Genomic DNA, 23,959 nt, shown 5'->3' on the forward strand with positions numbered 1-23,959 from the left:
CTGCCTTGCACCTGATGACAGGGAAAACAGCCTCAAATTAGGTCTGTGGGTCAGAGGTTCCTCACCACTGGGCTACAACCCCCAGCATCCCTGATCATGGATGCTGATGCTGGTTGAGGCTGATGGGAGTCTAGCAACATCTGTAGGGCCACAGGTTCCCCATCCCAGTTCTGGAGGGCGCCTTGCCTTCCGCATGGCAAAGAGGAGCAAATGGGAAAGGGCTCCGTTTGGTTTGGATGAGAAAAAGGTTGTTAAGTGGTTTGCAGGGAGGGAGGAGGTTGCTCAGAGGGGCAGAACTGACATTGCCATGAATCTATCACAAAGTGGGATTTAGATGGGCTCGCAGTGATGGAAGTGCGAGTGAGAATCCCTGTTTTATGGTAAATGGGATTTCAAGGAAGGGCCAAAACCCAGTGGTAGAGCAACTGCTTTGCACAGTGAAGGTCCCAGATTCAGCTGGCCCTAGCCTTCTCTACTATTTCTGTTCATAGTAATTGTTTTTGATTTGCATCTATGCATATAAATTAGCATGTACAGGTTTCGTGCAAATCTGTGTCCTCTTTTGCCTTTGTTTCATTGGTGCATTTTCTTGTTTTTGGTAGTCAACTTATGCCCCCAAACAGCCCCTGCACCAGGGGGAGGGAACCTCCAGTCTGCAGGTCTTATCAGGCCCACCAAACTTCCAGATCCGGCCATTTTATCCACACCACGCCCACTTGCCCTACAACTGATGTCATATCTGACTTCTGGTGTGATGCAGGTAATGACCTGGTTCAGCCAAAAGGGGATTGCAGGGATCAGTTGATTGCGGGTGCCAGCAAAGACCTGAGTAAAGCTCTCCAGAAGACCCCACTAAGAGCTGATTGTCAGGTCATGTGGAGTGCTTTCCAACAGGCTTCACTAGACTGGAGAGGTTACTAGGTTGCTGAAGGCAACCTACTCGCAGACATTACAGTGGTGAGTAACCTGCTTGTCTGCGTGTGATATACGTGTATATATATAAAGGTTATCACTCATTTGTACTTCCTAGAGCAAGGAGCTGCCACATCCACCTCCTTGACAAATGAAGCTGCCCAACAGGTCTGTTAGTTAATATATACAGCTGCTCATCATCAACAGCCTCTTTTTGGACTTGTCATAAGAAGGCAGTCACTGTGTCAACAGCTGCCTGTCTCTGTTAAAAGATGTACCTGCCCTTCAACTCACTTGGAAGAATTTTTCCAGCACTAAGAAAATTTCAGAGGGCACAGTCAGTTCACAGAACCGTTCCGCTTTCAGATTCTACACCGTGAGAATGTGGTGGAAATTCATTTTACCACTTTTGCTTTGTCTGAACACTATCATTACGCGTCATGTGGGCTCATTTCCCCTTTCTTGCACTTTGCCCTGGCAAACAGCTAACTTTTTTTCTAAGGTCCAGAGAATAAGGAACTATGGCAGCCACAGAATTGGATAGCAATTCTCCTTTTCTGTCTGGAGGACCCTAATATTGATTTCAGATGGGAATACAGTGGTGCCTCGCAAGACGAAATTAATCCGTTCCGTGAGGCTCTTCGTATAGCGGTTTTATCGTCTTGCGAAGCAAGCCCATTGACAGCTTAGCGGATTAGCGCTATTAGCGGTTTAGCGGCTTTTAGCGGATCAGCTGATAAGCGGCTTAGCGGCTTAGGAAAAGGGGGGGGAAAGGGGAAAAAACCCGCAGGAACTCGCAAGACATTTCGTCTTGCGAAGCAAGCCCATAGGGAAATTCGTTTTGCGAAGCGCCTCCAAAATGGAAAACCCTTTCGTCTAGCGGGTTTTCCGTCTTGCGAGGCGTTCGTCTTGCGGGGTACCACTGTATTGAGAAAGTGGTGTGGCCAAATGTCACAAAATGGCTGCCTGGCCGGTGGGGAGGGAGAGGACATGGCCCAGCACTGAAGAGCTAAAGCAAAAAATGTCTTTGTTTTCTCCATCCCCGGCCTAGACAGACTTGTAGAAAAGCAGCCATCAAGAGCATAATAAGGCCCTTACGTACTGTCAGCATCGCCCTTGAGCCAGTGTCACCAACTGGACTCATCCACTTCAGCCCCGACTGGGGTAGGCGAGCTGGGGTAGCACTTCCAGAGACCACCTTCTGCACAGGAACAGGTCAAAGTGCTCTGGACTCACAGCTTAGAGTTGTGAGCACCGGATTCACTTCCACAAGAAGACAGTCGTCACACAGCAGAGTATAGCAGAGTACAGCAGAGCATAAACGATTCGGAGAGCAGCTCTGTAGAATATCTTCTTTTATTCTATCTACAACTATAATACACAACTATGTACAGAGCTAAATGAGGTCTAAGCGAAAATGCTGAACTGCACTGAGTGTCTGCAGCTGCTCTTAGCAGCAACCTTATCTATACACACGATCTCTAACACTCAGTCTCTCTCTCTCCGACACACTCACTGACTGACTGACTGACTGACTGACTGATGTTAGGCTGGAGCGGAATAAGTAGAAAGCAGAACACCGCCCCTCCTCTCTGGAAAATCACCAGACTCATCAGCAGATTCTTGGATATGGGATCAATGGCCCGTAAGAGCATAATAAGACCCTTACGTACTTCTGCATCAATGGCCCGACTCGTCCACCACCCTGTTCACACAGTGGCCTAGCACAGACCTTTTTGCAAAGCAATGTTCCCTGATCTAATGCATATTTGCATGTTAATGAATATATGCATTTTATACACTAATTACCTATTACAACTTGTGCAACTGGAAAATATAAGGAAGCTCCAATATGCAAATCAGATTCCTTTTCTCACAGGGATGCATCTTAAGTTCTCTTGCAATGCTGATTCAATACCAGTCTCCACTATTAGGTTGCGGCAGATTACATTTGTCTGAAACAGTGGTTCCCAAAGTGGACGTTACTGCCCCCTGGATGAGGGGTGGGATTACTAAGGGGAGACACTAAGAGGCAAGAGTGTGGCAGGGGGCTCTGAAAAGCACGCACCAGAGGGTCAGGTTGATCAGTTTTGTTGAATCAACTGAACTACAGTCATACCTTAGGTTGCGAACGCTGCGGGTTACGTCTTTTCAGGTTGCGTCCCATGGTGACCCGGAAGTACCAGAAAGGGTTACTTCCAGGTTTCGCTGCTCTGTGGTTTAACCCACAGTGCCACCTGCGTATCTAATGTGTCCTAAGAATAGTGAGTGATAGCCCAACATTAGCCATGCTTCGATCCATTGAAATCCGTGGAATAGCAAACTGCTATTGTGAATGTTCTTTAGAGGGGCACAGAGGATGAGTTTATGGAACCAGAGGGGAGGGTTAGCCTGAAAAAGTTTGGGAACCACTGTCCTAAAAGTTCTACCTCAGGGGTGAGGAAGGTTTGGCTCTCCAGAGGCTGGTGTTGGACTCCAGACCCCATCAGCCCCAGACACTGTGGCCAGTGGTCAGGGACAAAGGGAGCTGTAGCCCAGCAGCCTCTGGTAAGCCACAGGCTCCTCACCCCTTCTCCATATATGTAACAGGTAGACCTTTCCTCAGTCATATGCAGGGCAGACCCAGCCTGTTAGGCCCACTTGTCGTCCTGTATGAATTGGGGGTGGGCCCTAGTACACTCTTCTTTGAGTGCAGTGGGAAGCCATTGCTTGTAGTGACGGGGAAAGCTGTGCATTTGGAAAAGCATTATGGATCTTCTCATCAAGGAAACCTTGAGAAGCTCCCAGTGACCCCCAGGTCACATTCACACCATACATTTAAAGCACCATCATACCACTTTAACAGCCATGGCTTCCCTCAAAGAATCCTGGGAACTGTAGTTTGGTAAGGGTGCCAAGAGTGGAGTTAGCCTGAGATTTCCCTGCCCTGCTCTGGGTCGTGTTCAGTAAAAAATATTGCCTGCTGGCACTCCTGGCAGCTTTACCACCACTGTCAGGCTTATGAAAAATATATTGGCACCAGCAGCAGAAAAGGTGAGCCGGGGTGAGTTTCGTTCTGTATGAAAACTGTCACATACACACCCTGAGCCTCTCCTCCATTTCAAGCTGAAAGTTCTTAACAAAATGTTTGGCTCAGCCCTATTTCAAAGTGAACTTGGTTGTTCTCATCACCCCTGCATTCCACAGAAACATGTTCAAGATCTCCCCTTTTGACCGACTGAAAAACACACGCAAAGTTTTGAATAAAATATTTTTCCCCCTGTAAAAGTTTATTTGTAGCCTATTTATGGCTATAAAAACATACATTATTTAGCAATGCAAATAACAATACAATTCAACATTATACACACACAGTGACACACTTCCCATTTTATTGATAGGGTTGCCAGTTGTTATTATTTACTGAATACGGCCCTATACCTGGAAGTCGCAGTTTCCAACCGTATTTTTCATTCTAAGGAGAAAGACCACCTGTCAATATGCATGGAAAGGAACCACTTCTCCTGCCTGAAGAAACCAAGGGAGAAGAGCGTGCAAGGTGACACTTCAAATGTGTGCATGTGTCAGACTCTGTCACAGTAAAACTTCCTTTAGAAAATACTGTTTGAATTACCCAAAGTGTTACCAAGGGTGGGTGTGCATGGTGGTTTCAAGCACACTTGGCTTGGCAATGTAAGGATAAAAGGGAAGGTGGGAAGCAGCTTTGGACGAGGTAGGTTTGTTTTCTCTGGAGGAATCATTGCAAAGAACTAGCCGATGTCCTTGAACATAATATTCATGTCTCGAAAAGTGGGAGGCACAACACAGTAATGGAAACGTCTCCGGTTTAACGGGTCTTAATCTGGGGCTCAAGGAGAACGGTTACGCTCGTTTTCCCTAGCCCTTATCTGAGCACGTGAGCCCCAACACTGTATAAACATGCCCAAACAACTGCACATCAAAAGCAAAAAGGCTGTAACAACAACAAGGCGCGAGGAAAGGAAGGAACAGGGAAGGGAGCAGAAGGCTGTATTGCTTTTATTATAATACTGTGAAAACCCAAATAAAACTTTCTATCTATCCAAAGAGGGATTTACGCCAGGAAGACTCCAGATCAAACATGCCCATTGAGGGCTGCTATCTTGACCTCCATTTGCCACCTCCTCTCTCCCTCCACCTCCTTTTAAAGAGCTGGGGCTGGAGAGAGAAAGACGCAAGGGAAAAGAGCCTTCCCTCCAGGTACCTGCCACACATTATCTTCATCCCAATAGCTAACCTGCTTCAGGTAATGTGGAAGAGGATAGGAAACAAGGTTGTCAGAGAGAACAATGGCTGGATTTTTTGGTTTGGACCGTCATACCTTCAGAGCAAAGCTTCTTGGCAAAGCTAGCTGCCAGCCTCAACGCAAGGTTAACAAGATTCAGCAGCCTGTAGGGCCGGCTGTCACCACCAGAGGGCGACAGTGCGTGGTAAACTCTGTGCAAGAGTCTTTGCCAACCTGTTGCCTTGCAAATGTTTTGGTTCACAACTGCCAGTGGCCCCGCCAACACAACCCTGGCTGGGGCTGATGGGAATTGTAGCCTAAATGGGAACTGTCCAAAATATCTGGGGCACCAGATTGATAAATATATGAGGTATGTACACACATCTAACAATATATTAACAATATAAATTAACAAATGCATTTAGAACACTTACAACAGCTTGGGACTTCAGAAGGCCTCTTGTGCTCAGCAGAGAGGATTTGTTTTGGTTCCAACAACGGAATTTAGATGTAGATCTATTTATTGTATTGACAGTTCCACCCTGTGCCCACGACATAGTTCCAAGTGAGCATATATAGGATTGCACTGTAAATTAACACATTTATTCTCCTGGCTTTCTTTGTGACTGCTGAGCTGCCCCCTGGAATCAAAGCTTTTGCTACAGCATGAGGCTAAAACTCTGAAGCAGGAGGCACCTTTCTCTTCCCACACCTTGTTCATTATGGGATGGGGGTGAGGATTAAAGGAAACAACATGAGATTGGACTGAATTGGATTCTGTATAATGGTTAACCTCCCTATTGTAGAATTCAGATCTTTCAGTGCAAAGTTCACCACCCTGGCACTGGTGAAACGGCTGTGATCCTAAGATTCTATGAGTAGGGAAATCTATTTCAGAGCATCCAAATCAGGTTCTTGCAATATAATGTGTGTGCCTCGGCCGATACCCATGGAATTTGGGTTCTGGAGTACGGCCTGATTCCAAGTCTCTGTTTTCTCCAAGCAGCCCAGGTTCTAAGGCTCCCATGCAAGGCACGTCCAGAAGAGGTATTTCATCCACGAGACTTCCACAACCACTGGAGTCCTTTTCAGAACCTCTTTCGTCTACAAACTGCTCCTCAAAATGGAACCCACAGGAGTCCTGGTTGCCTAGCATCCCAAAGAGAGGTATCTTCAAGTCCTCCAGGCTTGCACAGTTTTCTTCAGGATGACCTCTCACAGGTGTGAATTGCTTCCCAGTGGAAAGGTTAATGCCAGAACCTTCTATCAATACTGACGAGAAGTTTATATCTTCATCCCATCCTTTTCCTCCAGCAGTTGGAAAGCCAACTGGAAACCCAAGGAATTCCTCCATAGAGGAACTCTCAGAACTTGAGGTCCCCTGGTTCTCTTGGAACCCAGAAGAAGACTCCCCTGTTGAAGCAGGGACCCCAAGCACTGTTAAATCTGGCAAATCTGACTGAGAACTTCCATAGCCGGAAGATGGCAGAGGTGCTTCCAGGCCCATGCTGACCATTTGGCAGTTCAAGCTTTTCTTCTGGAATCGAAGCACTTCCGTGTAGGGTATGGGGCTTCCGCTATTGTCATCGTCATCTTCCTCATCTTCCTCACTCTCTTCTGATGGCACAGAAGGACTCAGTGCTGAGTGTTTCTGGGGGCCAGTCCTGTTCCTCCTTCCTGATTCCACAAGTGCTACTGTACACATGATGGGATCCAACTTGATTGCTTCCCTTTCACCAATCAACAGCAACTTTGTTGGCCCTTTGGAAAAATCCTAATTAGGGAGACAGAATATGGTTGACCATTTTAGAGGCATATGGCTAGATATTTTTAATTCTGGATATAACATTTATCTATTTCCTTAGTTACTTATACACTCCTTGACTGCAAAAACAAAACACCCTCTAAGCAGTTAACAGGAAGTATTTAAATTATCAGTAAAAACAGTTAAACAGAATCAAAAACCTTTTTTAAAATAATTAAAATGAACAGCTAAATAGATTAAAATATGTCAACATTTCATCTTGAAGTCACCATGACATACAACTTTAAACTGACATACGACTTTAAACTAGGACTGATTATGCGAATGGTCAATAGCTAAGGAGGTTTTCGGGATGGGGGAGAAATTAGCTTGCAAACCTACCTGGTTTGCACTTCCTAAATAAATTTTAAATTCACACTTCTCTGCATTTTGAAATGCCATTCTCCGACCAAAAAAAGTAATGTGTTGGGGGGAGTGTGAATAAAATTGCAAATATCAGTGAAAGTAACATACAAAGCTTCTTTATACAATATGGAAAATTGTTGTAAAAAAATGTGTGTGTTAGGCAGCATTGCATTGAAAAAGGCATATGATAGAAGAAATGCACACTAAAATGCAGAAGAATTTTCATAATGCCTTTTTTTCCATAACTTCTTGGTTTACAAAAGTATGTGCAATATCCCCTTTTTCAAGTTACGTTTTCTATAGATCAGTTTCATTTGTTGTGATATATTAGTGTTACATTAGGAAGAAAAGAGGGAAAGAGGGAAAGAGGTGGAGGGGGGAGTGGTGAGTGGGGTGGGGTCGGGTGGCAATGCTTCTGTTCTACTTAGTTATGTGTGGGGTCATAACGCCTTTTTTTTTTTAAAAAAAAAAAGCAAAATGATGTAGAAATGTGGTGAGCTGAACTTAAGGTTGGAAAAACGGGAAATGGAGAGAAAGTAAAATTGACAGATCCATCCATCCAAAGAAATGGTGCGATCGAGTGCAAAGTAGAGCAGAAATGCGTGCTTGCAAATATTTAAAATGTAGCAAAATTGCCAGCTCTACTATCCTTGCATCCCCTCCTGTCTAACAGGAGCTGTAGGCAGTAGCAATACTGTGTCACATAGAGCAAAAGTGTCTCTGGCTTAGTACAGTGGTATCTTGGTTCTCAAAGTTAATCCGTTCCTGAAGTCCGTTCCAAAACAAAAGCATTCCAAAACCAAGGCTCGCTTTCCCATAGAAAGTAATGCAAAATGGATCAATCTGTTCCAGACTTTTAAAAACAACCCCTAAAACAGCAATTCAACAAGAATTTTACTATCTAACGAGACCATTGATCCATAAAATGAAAGCAATAAACAATGTACTGCAGCCACACAATCAATCAATCAGTAGCTGAACTGGGTTCAACACAGTTGCAAAAACAAACAAAAAAGCTGCAAAAACAAAAACAATAAATAAATAGGAAAAACAGACATACCTCAGCGTAACACTCAAAATGGAAGTGTGGTACTCAAATCGGAAGTGTAACTCTAAAAATGGAGTATGTTAGGCTTCCGAAAAAAGTTTGCAAACCAGAACACTTAATTCTGGGTTTGCAGCGTTTGGGTTCCAAGTTGTTTGAGAACCAAGGTGTATGAGAACCAAGGCATTTGAGAACCAAGGTATAAAGCAGCACTATCTGTTCCATATACAAGGTGTTTCAGTCCTTGGTTTCAAATGCAGTTCAGTCAGGTTCACGTGTCTGGCAAGAGGAAAGAACCTTGCCATTTGACAAAAACCACAGAACAGGGAAGTAATCTACCTTCCTCCTCCTCCTCCTCCCGTTCTTTAACATCTACACAAAAACCCTGACTGAGGTCATCCAGTATTTTGGAGTGCAGTGTGAGCAAAATGTGGGTGGCACACAGCTCTGCTTCTCTTAGCGTGGCAGATGTGCAAGATTGGTGTGTTGTCTTGGTAAATGTCTGGATTGAGAGCCAATCAACGGAAGCTTAATCCTGACAAGGCCAAGGCACTGTTGGTTGGGGGGGGGGCTAGATCAAATGGATGGGATGCAGCCTGGTTTGAGTGGATTTATGTAGCTTGGGGGTACTAATGGATCCATTACGGTTGCTTGAGGTTCAATTAGCCTTGGTGACATGGAGCACCTTTCATCAGCTTCAACTGGTGGCCCAATTGCACCCCTATTTGGACAGGGGCAGCCTAGCTTCCGTTGTCTACAATCTGGTAATCTCTAGGTTGGGTTACTTCAATGTATTATTTGTAAGGCTGCCTCCACAGTCAGGGACGCGGGTGGCGCTGTGGGTTAAACCAGAGAGCCTAGGACTTGCCGATCAGAAGGTCGGCGGTTCGAATCCCCGCGACAGGGTGAGCTCCCGTTGCTCGGTCCCTGCTCCTGCCGACTTAGCAGTTCAAAAGCACGTCAAAGTGCAAGTAGATAAATAGGTACCGCTCCGGCGGGAAGGTAAACGGCATTTCCGTGTGCTGCTCTGGTTCGCCAGAAGCGGCTTAGTCATACTGGCCACATGACCCGGAAGCTGTACGCCGGCTCCCTCAGCCAATAAAGCAAGATGAGCACCACAACCCCAGAGTTGGTCACGACTGGACCTAATGGTCAGGGGTCCTTTTACCTTTACCTCTATAGTTAGGAAACTGCAGCTGGCACAGAATTCCAAGTCCAGATAGTGAACCAATTTTGGTATGTCTGCAGTCACTACCAGTTAAGTCTCCAAGCTCAATTCAAAGTGCTAGATTTGACCTATAAAGCCTTATATCGCTCAGGACCCCAATATCTCAAGGACTGCCCTCTCCCCACATGAACCAATCCAGAACCTGACAGTCATAATCAATGGTAGGTCCAGAGGGTGGCAGTGCAAAAAAGGGCCTTTTCCATGGTGGCTCCCCACTTCTGGAATGCCCTCCCCACGCTTGGCGCCACCTTCATCCATTTTTAAGTGCCAGGCTTTTGGCTCTTGATTGGAAGGGCTTCGGGTATTTGTGCCCTTTTAGTGGAAGGCTTGTTTTTTATTTGTATAGCTGTGTTTTTAGATTTTTATCAGCAGTTTGTTATACTTGAGTTTAGTGTTTTGTTTTTTTGTAAGTTGCTTTGGGTCACTTTTGTGGGGAAAGTGATAAATAAATAAATAAATAAATAAATAAATAAATAAATAAATAATCATCCCATACCAAAGCTTGAGGCATCTTGATTGGATTATTCATCTTTTTGTAGCAGCAGAAGACAATAAAGGCACCAGCAGGGAGCATGAGTAGCAATGGAACAGCAACAAAGACCCAGTTTTCTGCTGCAGAAGAAAGCAAACAAACGAAGCAGTTAATACTGTATTTGGGGTAAGTTCTTCCCCTTTCTCCAATTCAATCTGTTTTATTGTTCCGTTCTTCCTGGTCTCTTAATGAAAAGTGGTGCTTTTTGTTTATCACAGACAGAATGAAATTTTCACTGAACCAGGGAACCAGGCAGAGGGCCTTCTCGGTAATGGCGCCTGCCCAGCAGATGTCAAGGCAATAAACAACTATTTTACTTTTAAAAGACAACTGAAGGCGGCCCTGTTTAGGGACGTTTTTAATATCTGTTGCTGTATTGTTTTTAATATTCAGTTGGAAGCCGCCCAGAGTGGCTGGGGAAACCCAGCCAGATGGGTGGGGTGTAAATAATAAATTATTATTATTATTACTGATAAAACAAAGCTTCCTTGGCACACAATGTCTCTGGATATATTCCTGGAATGTGGGGCTACCCAGTATGAGGCCACAGGGATCTATTCCCATCTACATAAAGAGGCAAAGCTATCTACTTTAGCTGTGTGATCACAATGCAACTTCAAACATTCATTTGCACCCATCTAAACTGCATGTGCACAAGTCTGTCCTGCACGTGCTGGATCAGGGCAAGTATACAAAATGGACAGTACAGTCTTCGCACAGGCACCCATTTTCTCCTTCCCTGTACCTTTTTCATGCAAGAGAGTGCAAACTGGTTTCGAGTAGTTGCTCCATTTTTCACTCATGACTGCACGGGCACGGAAGCAGTATCTGCCACTGCTCCAGTGTGTCGTGTCAAAGCCCAGAACCTTCTTCTTCATCTCAGTGTAGTTCCTCTGGCAGATAAGAAAAGCAAAGGGGGTTGAAATCGACAGTGTCAGGGACCATGCTGAGGAAGGCTGCACTGAGGAGGAACGGTGGGAGCCTTCCCCTCCCCCTCCCCCCGCTCCTGATCAGGATCCTGAATCTTCCCAGGAGCAGGAGGACAGCATAGATTTGGAACAGTGGTTTGCAGAGGGGCATAGTTCTGAAGGCAGAAGCTGGGAAATACTGGATGGGGGACAGCTAGGAGGAGAAGAACTGGGAGAGAGAGAGTTAACAGACTCACTGTCACTTGAAAGCATTCATTTGCTCAGCCCAAGGTCAAGAAGAGCAGGTAAGAAAGCACAGTGGTTGCGAGCTCAGGTTGCAAGACGCGGTAGTGATGTGGGTGACTAGGGAGGAAGTGGGTGGAACCCTTAATTGGGAGCACCTTCATTTCGATGAATGTATTCTTTGTTCTCTCACTGTGATCATTAAAGTTTCTAACTGGTAAGAGACTCCTTTCTCTTTGTTCTGCTTATCTTTTGCCAAAAGGGGGAAGGTTTCATGGTCCGGGTTACAGGCAGTCGGAGTCCCGGCTTGGTACGTCAGGACTGGGGTAGAGGTCGGGAAGCAGGAATCAGCAGTCCAGGGGACCACGAATCAGAAGCCAAGAGTCCGAGGGTCAGGAAACCAGGAGTCAGGAAGCCACAGCACAGCTAGATGGGTAGCATGTTGCTGTGGCAAAGAGCCAGAGGGAAATGCTGGTCTTATATACCCCTCCCAGCCCTTGCCACCAGGTCTACAAGTCTTCTGTCAAGCCTCACCTGTGCGGCCGTGCCTTGCCCTTCCAGGGCAAACTCAGGAAGGCCCCAGTCCTGCGAGGCCCTACCAGTCACAGGGCCCGGCTTCTGCACACACTCCTAACAGAAGGAAGCCAATTCCCTGCACAGACAGGGATATCAGCAAACATAAACTTTGGCTGAGACTAGGGTTGGAGAGGGGGGATGCTCAATTTTTATTTTACATTTAGAAACTTGCATTTCATTGGGAAACCGGGGACAAATTCACACTTTTTTTATACATATAAAACACAAACTGAAACACAGCGAGTGTTTGAAAATTTGCGCTTTCTGAATTTCACCATGCACTTCTCCAGCCAAATAATGTGTACAAAAATGCATACATTGTGGAAGTTGAAAATAACAGACAAAAATGCATTATAGGAGGGGAAATGGGGTGGCAAAAATGTGTAAAATAGTCAAAGCGGCATGCAAAATGTGGTTAACAGGAGAAACGTGCACTAAAATACTGACAAATTCTCACAATAATTTAAAAACAATGGAGGGGATAAATTGCTTCAGAAATGCAGAGAACTGGACTTAAGGTTGGAAAAAATGAGAAACTGAGTGGAACTGAAATTGACAGACTTGTCCACCAAGAGGCATTAGCATGGTTCAAGAACAATTTCAAGCCAGGCAAAAAACAGCTGGGGTGCAAGGCAGGGCCAGTGAGGGGGTATGGCCTGGGGAGAGTGTTATGTACTGAAGTTCTCACCCTGGGCCAGCAGGGGGACACTGTAGATAGTTATGCAAATAAGGGATTGAAAGTGACGTTCAGTGATTGGATAGTTTTAGAAAATTGTTACAGTTATGTTGTACTGGAGCTCTATATAAGCAGGCTGACTGAACCCTTCAGTTCAGTTCTGTTCTGGCCTGTTCACCCACAACTTAACAGAGAGTACCAAGGGCCAGACAGAGAGGCTTGGAGGGCCACATTCAGCCCCAAGGCCTGAGGATCCCCGCCCCTGGTTTAAAGTATACACCAGCACTCCCTGCTGCAGCTGCACTTTGAAGAGGTCCACTACACCACAAACAGGAGGCTTTTCAATGGAAGGAAGGGTGGGATACAAGTTTAATAAGCACTCCCTAAGCAAGCCCTGAAATGAGGAAGGATTGTTTAATGTAAATGACAATGACTTTCAAGAAGGACGTCTGCAGATGATTTTGAAGTTGCATATCCACCACCTACTTACTGGTTTCCCTGCTCCATCGATGCCATACTCCAAGTCATAGGTCAGGTCTTGAAATGTGGCCTTTGCACAGGATGGGTAGGAGAAAGCAATGCTCACATCAAGAGCATTTTCAGTCTTTTTCAGTTGCAGAATTGGGGGAGCAAGTTCCACTGGAAACGATTGGACAGATGTTAGGGCAATATTGAGAGAGACAGAGAGGAGTAAATACCCCCACCCCCAAATGCTTGGTTGTTGCCCATGTATTCCACATCTCAATTATGCAATAATACACATCATTCCGCTTTATCTGTCATTCTGCAATGCTTCCTGAATGATACCACATTACTACTGTCCGGTACAAAACTCTTGAACTATAGAGCAACAAAACTGGGACCCAGAACGTGGTACAAAAAGTTACAGGATTTCAGCAGGAAGCTACAGGGCATGTACTGACTGGAAATGAAGGCAATATGCTTGCTCTGAAACTTTTGCAGGTACAAGTAGTATTTTGAAGAGAGATTGCATATAGACACCTCAGTGCTACCCTGAGCACAAATCATCATGAGTGCACAATTTTAACTATATGTCTGGAATCGTCCTAAAATTCCTGCTCATTTATGGGCCTGTCAGGTAAGCTACCTGGGCCTTTCTAAACCACAGCTTCCCCAACCTGGTGCCCTCCAGATATTTTGGACACAGTTCCATGTCTTTCTGCTTCACTGCCAATGAGTGCCAGGTTGGGGAAGGTTAATCCCATCAGGTATGTTATGTACTGAGCTGAATAGGATCCAAAAGGCAGCAGTCTGATTGGTCCTAGAACAATAGGATTCTGAATGCAGCAGTCTGATTGGTCCTAGAACAATGCAGCAGTATGATTGGTCCGCAGGAGCCACCCAATCCAGCTCCAGGTGGAAGTGAATCTACAACCTGATTGGCCCACAGGAGAATCCCGGAATTAGCCAATCACGTGTGGCCCATTGTGTAAATAATGTATATAAAGCAGATATTTTGGGGGAACTTTCATTCCTCACTACTATGAGCTGAATAAAGAGCATGAAATCCACACTTGACTCTGAGTATATTTCAAGGTATTAGTGTTTTATCCCTATCTGCCAGGCTGTCTGGAGAGAAAGGAACCTCTGGCCTTATAAGAAGTTCCCCTCCTCTCTTTCACTTATTACGTCTTCTGGGACAGAATTGTGAGCAGAACCTTCCATTTCACAAAATAACAATTGGCAGCATTAGTACAACCGCCCTCTGCACCTTGATCTCAGGGTCCTACCAGCCATACCTTGAACAGTGTAGTCAATATTATTCAGTTCCACCCATTTGGAAGAGGCCATCCCAGAGTTATTCTTCATCTGAGCTTTCACATGGACTGAGTATCTGTTGTCCAGTTCTGGAGACATGCAAGTTATGTTGCAGACTGTTTCAGAGATGTCCCTACAGGGTAAGAAGTCGTCCCATTGAAGTCCGTAAGGCTCCCTGCAGGAAGAAGCCACAGCGGTGGCAGGTTAGTATTCAGATTCACATGAGGATGTGACGATTTCAATTCTGAAGAACAGTCAGCAGCCAATTGTCGCCAGTGGTGGAGATTAGATGGGGCTTTGCCAATACTCAGTCCCTAAAGGATCGTCTTTGTTTTTAAATGACAAGCTCAACAAAATATCTGAGAAAGTGTACCATTCTTTATAGACGTATGATTTAGAAGAGCTGTCACGAAACAAAATTGCCTGCATAGCAATTTTTTTACAGTATATAAATATGGTTTATATGCAATATAAACATACATATACATACACATATAGGCCACATTCACACTATATATTTAAAGGACTATGTTGTCATTTTAAAAAGCCATGGCTGCCCCCAAAGAATTCTGGGAAGTGCAGTTTGTGAAGGTGCTGAGAGTTGTTAGGAGACCTCTGTTTCCCCTCACAGAACTACAGTTCCCAGAGTTCCCTGTGAAGAGGGATTGATTGTACCAAGAACTGTCGCTCTGTGAGGGGAATAGGGCCCCCCTAACCACTCTCAACACTCTTAACAAACTACAACCCCCATAATTCATTGAGGGAAGCCATGACTCTTTAAAGTGCTTTAAATGTATGGTGTGAATATGGCCATACTTGTTTCCTGTTTTGTTTAATGTGTGCATGTAACTATGCCCTTCACCCCAGAAATATGTCAAAGGATAAAAATGGAATGCCCAACCCAATAGCACTGTAAATTTCCAAACCAGTCTGAGCCTGACCTATGGACTAGGCCATTCTGACAAGCGACTGGTGTTACACAACATATTCAAGTCAAAGGCCACTTCAGGCCAAACCTATTTTTGCAGGTGGGCTTCCATTGCAAAACACCAAATACAAGTCATGCAATTAATGAGTATTTGGCGTTCTTGGACAAAACACACACACACACACACACTTACTGCAGTAAGGAAAGTGATGGGGAAATGCTCTGGAAAGTGTGGGGTGACAATTACTTCATGTGACATTGGATAAGCTCCCTGCAATGAACACTCAATAAATGGTGGGCATGACAGCACCTCCCTGTAAACTTTGTGCAAACAAATCAGGTGTGAATGCTCAATAAACAGGTCATCTGGGAGACTGTCCTCCCCCCATTTTCTCTGAGAGGTGTGTGAACCTAGCTCATCCTGCACAAACTAGAAGATGATTTTTTTTAATTGGGAGACATAAACACACCCACTGCCTCCAATTTCTTATGTGCTAGTAATATCCCAGAAAAATCAAGTGGAAATTATAGTCCAGCCTTTCCAAATTTGGTGTCGCTCAGATGTTTTGAACTACAACTCCCAGCAGCCACAGCTGCCAGCAAGTTGGTGGGAATTGTAGTCCAAAACATCTGGAGGGCTACCAAACTGGGGGAAGGTTGTTCTAGCCATTGCTCTTTTCTTTGATGCTCACATCCATTGAACAGTGTAGGTTACTCCAGGAAGGTCATCAGCAGCTGGCAGCCATGTCAAGAACAGATGGAAATCCTTCGACACGAGCGTCAGATTTTGAGGAGGTGATAGTAGGAATTCTTGGCCTGTTGGAAAGGAAGACTTCCTTAAGTGTCCTGGGGTTCATTTCGTCTTCACAAGGCTAGCCCAAGACTTTTCCTTGCTCAGGCAGAAGATCCAAAGGACAACCACCCTACTATTAATTCAGATAAGGCAAAGCCCCCAGGGAACATCTGTGAGGAAACCTCATAATCTGGATGAGAATCCCACCCTTTGGGCCTCATTTATTCATTACCTGAGTTGGTAGTATTCTTATTAATATGAATTAGTTGCATTCTTGTACTCAAGTGCCTCAAAGCAAATCACACGGTTAAAAAAAGAACATAACAAAAACATTAAAATCAATTTTAAAACAGCAATAAACAAAAATTTAAACACTCCCCCAATAACCTATTTAAAAGGACCTTTCCTACCATCTCACCTAAATGCATTTCAAGCGCAGACAAAGGTGGAACTGTGGAGTAGCTTTAGTACATATTATATGGGCCTGCCTAATGGTTACCCCTCTCTGGTCAGAGGTCCTCACACTTGTTAATCTAATTCTAGAGAAATATTTGACATTAGTGGATGTTGAACTGTATCTCGGTGTAACAGGACCTCACTGAGGGGCAGAAACTGGATTCTGTGGGTGCTGACGCTGCAGTACAGTGGTACCTCTATGAACTTAAGTTCATTCCGGAAGTCCATTCTTAACATGAAACTGTTCTTATCCTGAGGCGCGCTTTCGCTAATGGGGCCTCCCGCTGCAGCTGTGCTACTGGCATGCGACTTCCGCTCACATCCCAGGGCAAAGTTTGCTACCAGGAGCATCTACTTCTGGGTTAGTGGAGCTCATTACCCGAAGCGTTCGTAAGGGGGATGGTATGTAACCCGAGGTTCCACTGTATTGGGAAGAACATCTCTTACCCCCAATTGTACAGCCATCAAACGTTCTGTTAACATTGGCAGCGTACAAGCGGGCAGGTTTACACAGGCGGCGGCAGGACAAGAAGTTCTGACATTTGGCCTGCGTATAAAGGCTTATTTGCCTGAACTGGAGTTGAGCAACGGGTTTCTTCATCTAAGGTGGTTTGTTGAATTTGGGGGCTAGAGCAATAACCCTTGGCTTTCCCTTGTGTGTCTCTTTGTATGCGTGTGGATAAATGGATGGTACACACGAGTGCCTGTCTTTTTGGTACCTAACAAAAACTATAAACAATAGTGATTTTTAGAGTGCTGCAGGGGAGAGAAAGGATGGTCACGACAAAGACAACCGACCTGTGTAAACCTGTGTCTGCTCAGCACGGTGAAGCCTGTTTCTGGGTGAGGCAATAAATCTATACAGTGGTACCTCGGGTTACATACGCTTCAGGTTACAATACACTTCAGGTTACAGACTCCGCTGACCCAGAAAAAGTGCTTCAGGTTAAGAACTCTGCTTCAGGATGAGAACAGAAATCCTGCTCCGGTGGCGCAGCAGCAGCGGGAGGCCCCATTAGCTAAAGTGGTACTTCAGGTTAAGAACAGTTTCAGGTTAAGTACGGACCTCCGGAACGAATTAAGTACTTAGTCTGAGGTACCACTGTACTTGGGCTAAACCGCCTCAGACTGCAGGGTGGCAGAGCAGAGTTAAGTGTCATGTGACTGAATGCTCCTCCATGGGGAAAAAAACAGTTGGGGAAAGGTTGTAGCTCAGTGGTAGATGATCTACTTTGCAATCAGAAGGTCCCTGGTTCACTTTCTGGCATCTCCAGTTAGAGTTGAGAGACAGACTCCCTGTCTGAAACCCTGGAGAGTGGCTGCCTGTCAGTGTAGACAATATGGAGCTAGGATTCAGGATAAGGCAACTTCCCCCATTCTCTGAGCACTTTCACACAAATATGCCCTTCTGCACAATTTGTCCTCACAACAGGTCTGTGAGGGAGAGGGATTGGCCCAAGGGCTGCTAACCACTATCTATTTCAAGGCTTTCCGTAATGATGCCCAGAGAATGTGTCATGCATACATAGCGATGGCTTCTTAGAGTATGATCCCAAGCTATGAATTCGTGCAATACAACAATTTTGCCTTTTTAAAGGGGAAATGTGATTGCAGTTGCAATTATCCAAAACGGGAGCACTGTAGACTCCCATTAAAAGGTAAAGGGACCCCTGACCATTAGGTCCAGTGGCGGACGACTCTTGGGTTGCGGCGCTCATCTCACTTTATTGGCTGAGGGAGCTGGCGTACAGGTCATGTGGCCAGCATGGCAAAGCTCACGGAAACGCCGTTTACCTTTCCGCCGGAGATGTACCTATTTATCTACTTGCACTTTAACGTGCTTTCGAACTGCTAGGTGCACAGGAGCTGGGAGCGAACAACGGGAGCTCACCCCGTCGTGGGGATTCGAACCGCGACCTTCTGATTGGCAAGCCCAAGAGGCTCTTTGATTTAACCCACAGTGCCACCCGCGTCCCATATACTCCCATTATACAGCTGCAAATAAAACACTTCTAAGTGTGCTTCAAGTGCACCAGATGGCGATGGTGAACCTTACGGAAAATTCAAAGTATGTTTTAAAAAAAGGATTTTCAGAACGATTTTTGTATGTGTGTAGATTCCATCTACTACATCAATATCCATCTTTGGTCAGGTGTTTGTCTACCCCACATTGCAGCTGCTGAGCAATTTGGATAAGGAAGTGGGGGAGAATACAAACTTATTCGCAAAACAATATTTTACTAAACTTCCCTATAGGGCAAATATATGTAATTAGAATGCGCCCAAACCACCCAGCAGGAAATGATAGTCTAGTATATATATAAAAAAGGGAAGTGAAGATTATGCAAAAATGATCAGATCAAAAGAGAGACGGTGAAGGTTAGAACCAATCTTGCACAGCTGCCTGGCACTATCCCATTTCATATGTTGAAACACCCAGTTGATAACTTTAGGGCCATATCTGGAATTCTGTGACTGAAATTCTACAAGGCTTCTTTTGGAAAAGTATCTGCGGGGTGTCTGTGATTTGGATAGGGGCACTGCAAAGAAGTGAGAGTCCACTTCCGCACCCAAATGCTGAAAACTCACTTTAAAAAACCCAGTGCCTATTTACCTGTTAGGGAAAGTCCATAGGTGCCTGTAAGTTTCCCTTAACGGGGTGTGTAACAGCCAGAGTTAGTATGTCCCATTTCAGTGCACCACCCCCACCAAAGCATCCCCTCCCTAGGTTACGTAGTGACACAAAGCAGCAATGGTGACAGCAGGTACTGACAAGATCTTGCGATCACCAATGCTGTGGCATTTGTTAAAGGGGCTGAGAGTTGTTGGGTGGCTCCTATTTTCTTCAGAGAGCTACAATTACTACAGTTCCCCAGGAAGGAGGATTGGTTGTTAACCACCCTGGAAGTTGTCTGAATAGGCCTGTGGAACGCACTCCCACTAGATGTCAAAGGGAACAACAACTATCAGATTTTTAGAAGACATCTGAAGGCAGCCCTGTTTAGGGAAGCTTTTAATGTTTGATGTACAGTGGTGCCTCGCAAGACGAAAAGAATCCGTTCCACGAGTCTCTTCGTCTAGCGGTTTTTTCGTCTTGCAAAGCAAGCCCATTGACGGCTTAGCGGATTAGCGCTATTAGCGGTTTAGCGGTTTATCAGCTTAGCGGATAAGCGGCTTAGCGGCTTAGAAAAAGGGGGGGGAACCCGCAGGAACTCGCAAGACATTTTCGTCTTGCGAAGCAAGCCCATAAGAAATTCGTTTTGCGAAGCGCCTCCAAAACGGAAAACTCTTTCGTCTAGCGAGTTTTCCGTCTTGCGGGGCACCACTGTATTTCAGTATTTTAATATTTTTTTGAAAGCCGCCCAGAGTGGCTGGGGAAGCCCAGCCAGATGGGCGGGGTATAAATAAATAAAATAATAATAATAATAATAATAATAATAATAATAATAATAGGAGCAGCCAACGTGTTGCCCTCCATTTGTTGCTTAGAATACAACTCCCATCATCCCAGGTCATAGGCCATGCTGGCAGGGGTTGATGGGAGTTGGAGTCTGACAACATCTTGAGGTCACCACATTTGAATAGGCTAGGGTTACCAGATGCCCCCGTTTCCCGGGGACAGACCCCAGATTTGCAAATCTGTCCCTGGACAAATTCCATCCCTGGATTTCATTAAACGTCCCTGGGAAATGTGACATTCTGCTCTCCTGGAGTAAAATGCAGCTGTAGGGGTGGGAAGATAGTTTTTGCCCAGGCAGAGGCAGAGGTGGGGGGGGTGTCAAAGAGTGCGAAAGAAGGGCTTTGCACCTTGCCCAGCAGAGAAATTGTGTGCCTTGCATCCCTCCTGGGCAATGGCGCGCCACCTGCCCATGACTCCCGAGCCTCCCCCGATCTCCTGCCCCCTTTGTTTTGAGAAGTCACGGGTGGGCGGCCATTGCCCAGGAGGGGTGCAAGGCACGCAGTTTCTCTGCTGGGCATGGTGCAAAGCTCTTCTTTTGCACCCTGTGAGACTCTCAAAATGAAGGGGGAAGGGGGCAGGAGATCAGGGGAGGCTCGGGAGTCACGGGCAGGCAGCGTGCAGTTGCCCAGGAGGGGTACGAGGGGCACGGTTTCTCTGCTGGGCAAGGCACGGAGGGGTGAGATGACTTTGATCCCCTTGCCCAACTGCAGTGGCGGTGGAGTTGGTGCAGAGCCGGGCAGCTGAGCGTGAGAGAGAGCGTGAATGAAAGCGTGTCCCCAACGGCCAGGAACTGCAGAAGTCAAATTGGAGCAGGGAAGCCTTATGTTCTTTTAAGTTGAGGGTGCTTGAGTTGAGGTACCTCCATTGCAGGGGGTTGGCCTAGATGCCCCTCAGAGGTCCTTTCCAAATCTGTGATCATCCCACGGTCGTATTCTCAGACTCTGCTTCCAACTCCATCCCCCTGGTTTCTCTCCTCTTCTGGACTTCTCAAGACAGCAAAACAGCTGATGTATAGATCATAGAATCATAGAGTTGGAAGAGACCACAAGGGCCATCGAGTCCAACCCCCTGCCAAGCAGGAAGATGTAATTGGGGATAATAAAGCATGTAATTTTTAATTTTTTTTAAAAAAGTGTCCCCAGATTCATTGAAAAAAATCTGGTAACCATAGAATAGGTCCCTGCAGAGGGTTCCTTCCACCGTGCAGAAGCTCAAAGCATTCAACACTGCATATGGCAGCCCTCACAGCCCTGCTGCCCTTCCAATGCTTCCGACTGAAACTCCCATCGGCCCCAGCCAGTGTGTGAGAAAAAGGAAATCTTTTTACATTCCATTTTTAGCCAGACATTCATTCCCACATCTCCTTTCGCCCTGCTGCCTTTTCTCATCTGAGGGTTCTCCTTCCACACTGACAAACCGACAAGCTTGTTCCTTGCCATAAATCGTCACTCCCTGTCAAATCCGGCCAGCAGCAGAGAGGCTTTGACAAAGTGAACCCAACAGCAGGGTCTCCTTTTTAGACTTTGCACCCTTTGGAGGATAACCCAGCAAACGTATGAGTAGAAACGAAAGAGCCAGAGGGAATTTGGGCTTACCGACTGTCCCTGAAGCCTGTCCGAAGGAAGCCAGCACCACAAGACAACAGACCCTCAGAAGAGACATCCTGGAAAGGAGCGCAGCAGCTCATGTTTGGGCCAGGAACTTCTGTTTCTTACTTTCACTTTGAGGTTTCCTGGCAGGAAACAGCACCTGTGGCACACATGCCAAAGCACAGCAGCCCCCTAGAGGACAGGAAGCACATTTACTTGCTGAATCTCCTGGATTTACATAAAAAGGCACCTTTGGCTGTTGTACTTAAGAGCCTGCTGCACTAGCCATCCCTGAAGTGTCTCTCTATCCCAACCCCTGCAGGCTTATTCGCTTGCTGCTGTTGGTATTGTTGTTCATGACATTTATATCCTGCCCTTCCTCCAAAGGATTCCAGGGCAGCAAACACATCAAGACTAAAACTGCAACCCAGACTTCTAAAAACAGACTTCTAAAAGCAATCAGGATCCCCAAGGATGTGCTGTACGCTGTGCCGGATTTACGTATAAGCTAAACAAACTATAGCTTAGGGCCCCACTCTCTTGGGGGGCCCCTAAAAATTTAAAGGAAAAAACACTGGATGTACATTTCCAAAATATAAGATAAAAAACAAATAAAATAAAACCTACATACAGCAACAGTGTTTTGTGTTGTGTAGGCTCCTGTGATGTAAGTAATGGGCCCCGCCTGCTAGCCTGGTCCCTAAAATATCACTGGTTTGCTCATTTCTATAGCAATTACTTTGATAAAATACATATTTTGTTATGTGCAAATGGCTTTAGATTCTTATTAGGTCCATAAATTACCATATAGCATATATTCAACACAAAAAACCAGTGACAATTTGTTGTTGACATAGGTTAGCTAGACATATAAAGGGCCCCATTACCTTCAGAAGCTTAGGGCCTCACCAAACTTAAATCTGGCCCAGGTTTTACGGGGAGCTGGCTTTCGGCACTGGACCAACTCTGCGCTACAAAGATGTCTGCAAATGTGCTATGAACCCTACCTAGTGGGAATCTGTTGCAGATGACTGCAGTGCCTGGAAACAGGCAGTCGAGTCCATAGCTGTCAACTTTTCCCTTTTCTTGCGAGGAATCCTATTCAGAATTAGGGAATTTCCCTTTAAAAAAGGGAAACGTTGACAGCTATGGTCGAGTCGTGTATCCACAGCAGTGGCCCGAGGAGAAATGACCACTGGGGAGGAGCACGGAGAGAAGAGACGCCATCTGCAGCAGTGCAAACAGATGCCTTCATCTGCCCCAGCTGCAACAAAGCATGTCTCTCCCACATTGGTCTCTACAGCCACAGCGGGCGCTGCAACTGTCCAACAGCTTGACCCAAAGGCGCACTCCTCCATTGTCTCCCGAGACAGGCGGATGTCAACAAGTCTTAAAACTAGTAATTCAAGGTGGCCAGAGAGAGATCTTTCTGCCATCAAATGCCTGGGTAAATTTCTTTCACAATCCCACCAACGTCTTCAACAACTGTATCTCAACAACTGCTCTCTTTAGTGCTCTGCCTCCTTGTGGTGGAATGTGTGGATTTCCCCAAACATTCCCTTTGGCCACTAGCCAGAGACAGCTGCAAAGGACACGATCCACGTAAAGCACTCTTATACTACTTCAGCAGTTATGGGGCCTAGAGGTGGGGGAGAAATCCTATGCAGTTCTCATTTTAAAGGAGGATCCATCCAATCTGTAGTTTTCCAAAACAATATGTGAACCAAAACACAGCCATCCTTCCAAAGTCACACTTATCCAAATTTTGTGATGCTGTTCTCTACCCAATGTTTACAAAAATGCATATATTAGGGGGTAGGGTATATAAAAATGAGTATTTTTTAAATGAAAATGTGTTATTTAACAAAATTTATATGCTGCTTGACTGTAACACATCCTCTAAGCAGTTTTCAATAAATATTTAAACCCATGTGATTTAAATGTACGATGCAGATGTGAAATTCCCCCCACAAATGCACACACAATTTATTTCAACTTGGATATTAACATAATTATTTATTTACAAAAGTATTTGTCTACTGCTCTGCCGTTTTTTTAAAAAAAAAATCAGAGCGGTTTGCAGCAATAAAAACTTAAAACCACAAAATGAAAAAAAAAAAAGGAGTGAGTTAAGAACCTATAGCAATGTGTTGCCCGCCCCCTTCTCAAATACTAGAAACCTCCCCAGAGTTATGCGTTCAAGCTGGGAGTGGCAGCCTTGATTCCTTGCCAGGTTTCATCCACCGTTGCTTGAACATCTGGAATGAAGGTGCCACCAGAGTCCCCTTTACGCAAACAGTAGCAAGTGAAAATGAAATGAGGCCGGTTGGTTTGTCGACTTTGCACATTCCTTTATCAAACCAGACTGCAACACCCCAGGCTAGGAGGGCAGAGCCCGAATGACGTGGGGATTTGGGTGCC

The 23,959-nt window shown here is 45.5% G+C and overlaps 1 protein-coding gene and 1 long non-coding RNA gene across 3 annotated transcripts in view; one reads left to right on the forward strand and one right to left on the reverse strand.

The window, feature by feature from the left end:
• Positions 1 to 10,766, forward strand: part of LOC309346212 — a 45,428-nt gene extending 34,662 nt beyond the window's left edge. For both annotated transcript variants that reach the window (XR_014158472.1, XR_014158473.1), the window contains exons 2-3: positions 10,138 to 10,256; positions 10,349 to 10,766. This is a non-coding gene — a long non-coding RNA (uncharacterized lncRNA). The remainder of the gene's footprint in view (positions 1 to 10,137; positions 10,257 to 10,348) is intronic.
• IFNLR1 (interferon lambda receptor 1) lies at positions 4,149 to 21,684 on the reverse strand. The gene is made up of 7 exons (XM_081869125.1): positions 21,545 to 21,684; positions 15,933 to 16,056; positions 14,294 to 14,487; positions 13,024 to 13,172; positions 10,876 to 11,023; positions 10,095 to 10,210; positions 4,149 to 6,929 (listed from the first exon to the last, which is right to left on the reverse strand). Exons 1-7 carry the CDS (start codon positions 21,609 to 21,611, stop codon positions 6,063 to 6,065), a joined length of 1,665 nt encoding a protein of 554 aa, XP_081725251.1. The 5' UTR covers positions 21,612 to 21,684; the 3' UTR covers positions 4,149 to 6,062.
• Positions 21,685 to 23,959: the final 2,275 nt, after the last annotated feature.

This window comes from Podarcis erhardii (genome assembly GCF_964252035.2).
Source record: "Podarcis erhardii genome assembly, chromosome: 7".
Lineage (NCBI taxonomy): Eukaryota > Metazoa > Chordata > Lepidosauria > Squamata > Lacertidae > Podarcis > Podarcis erhardii.

Bases quoted from the DNA above. Each gene is read 5' to 3' on its own strand.
- IFNLR1 (XM_081869125.1), bottom strand. From the start codon at position 21,611: ATGTCTCTTCTGAGGGTCTGTTGTCTTGTGGTGCTGGCTTCCTTCGGA. The intron at 14,488-15,932 runs GTGAGCATCAAA...TTCTTCCTGCAG, and splicing joins ACCTACACTGTTCAATGGAT to GGAGCCTTACGGACTTCAAT. The intron at 10,211-10,875 runs GTACAGGGAAGG...TTTCTTCTGCAG, and splicing joins CACTCTCTTGCATGAAAAAG to CAGAAAACTGGGTCTTTGTT.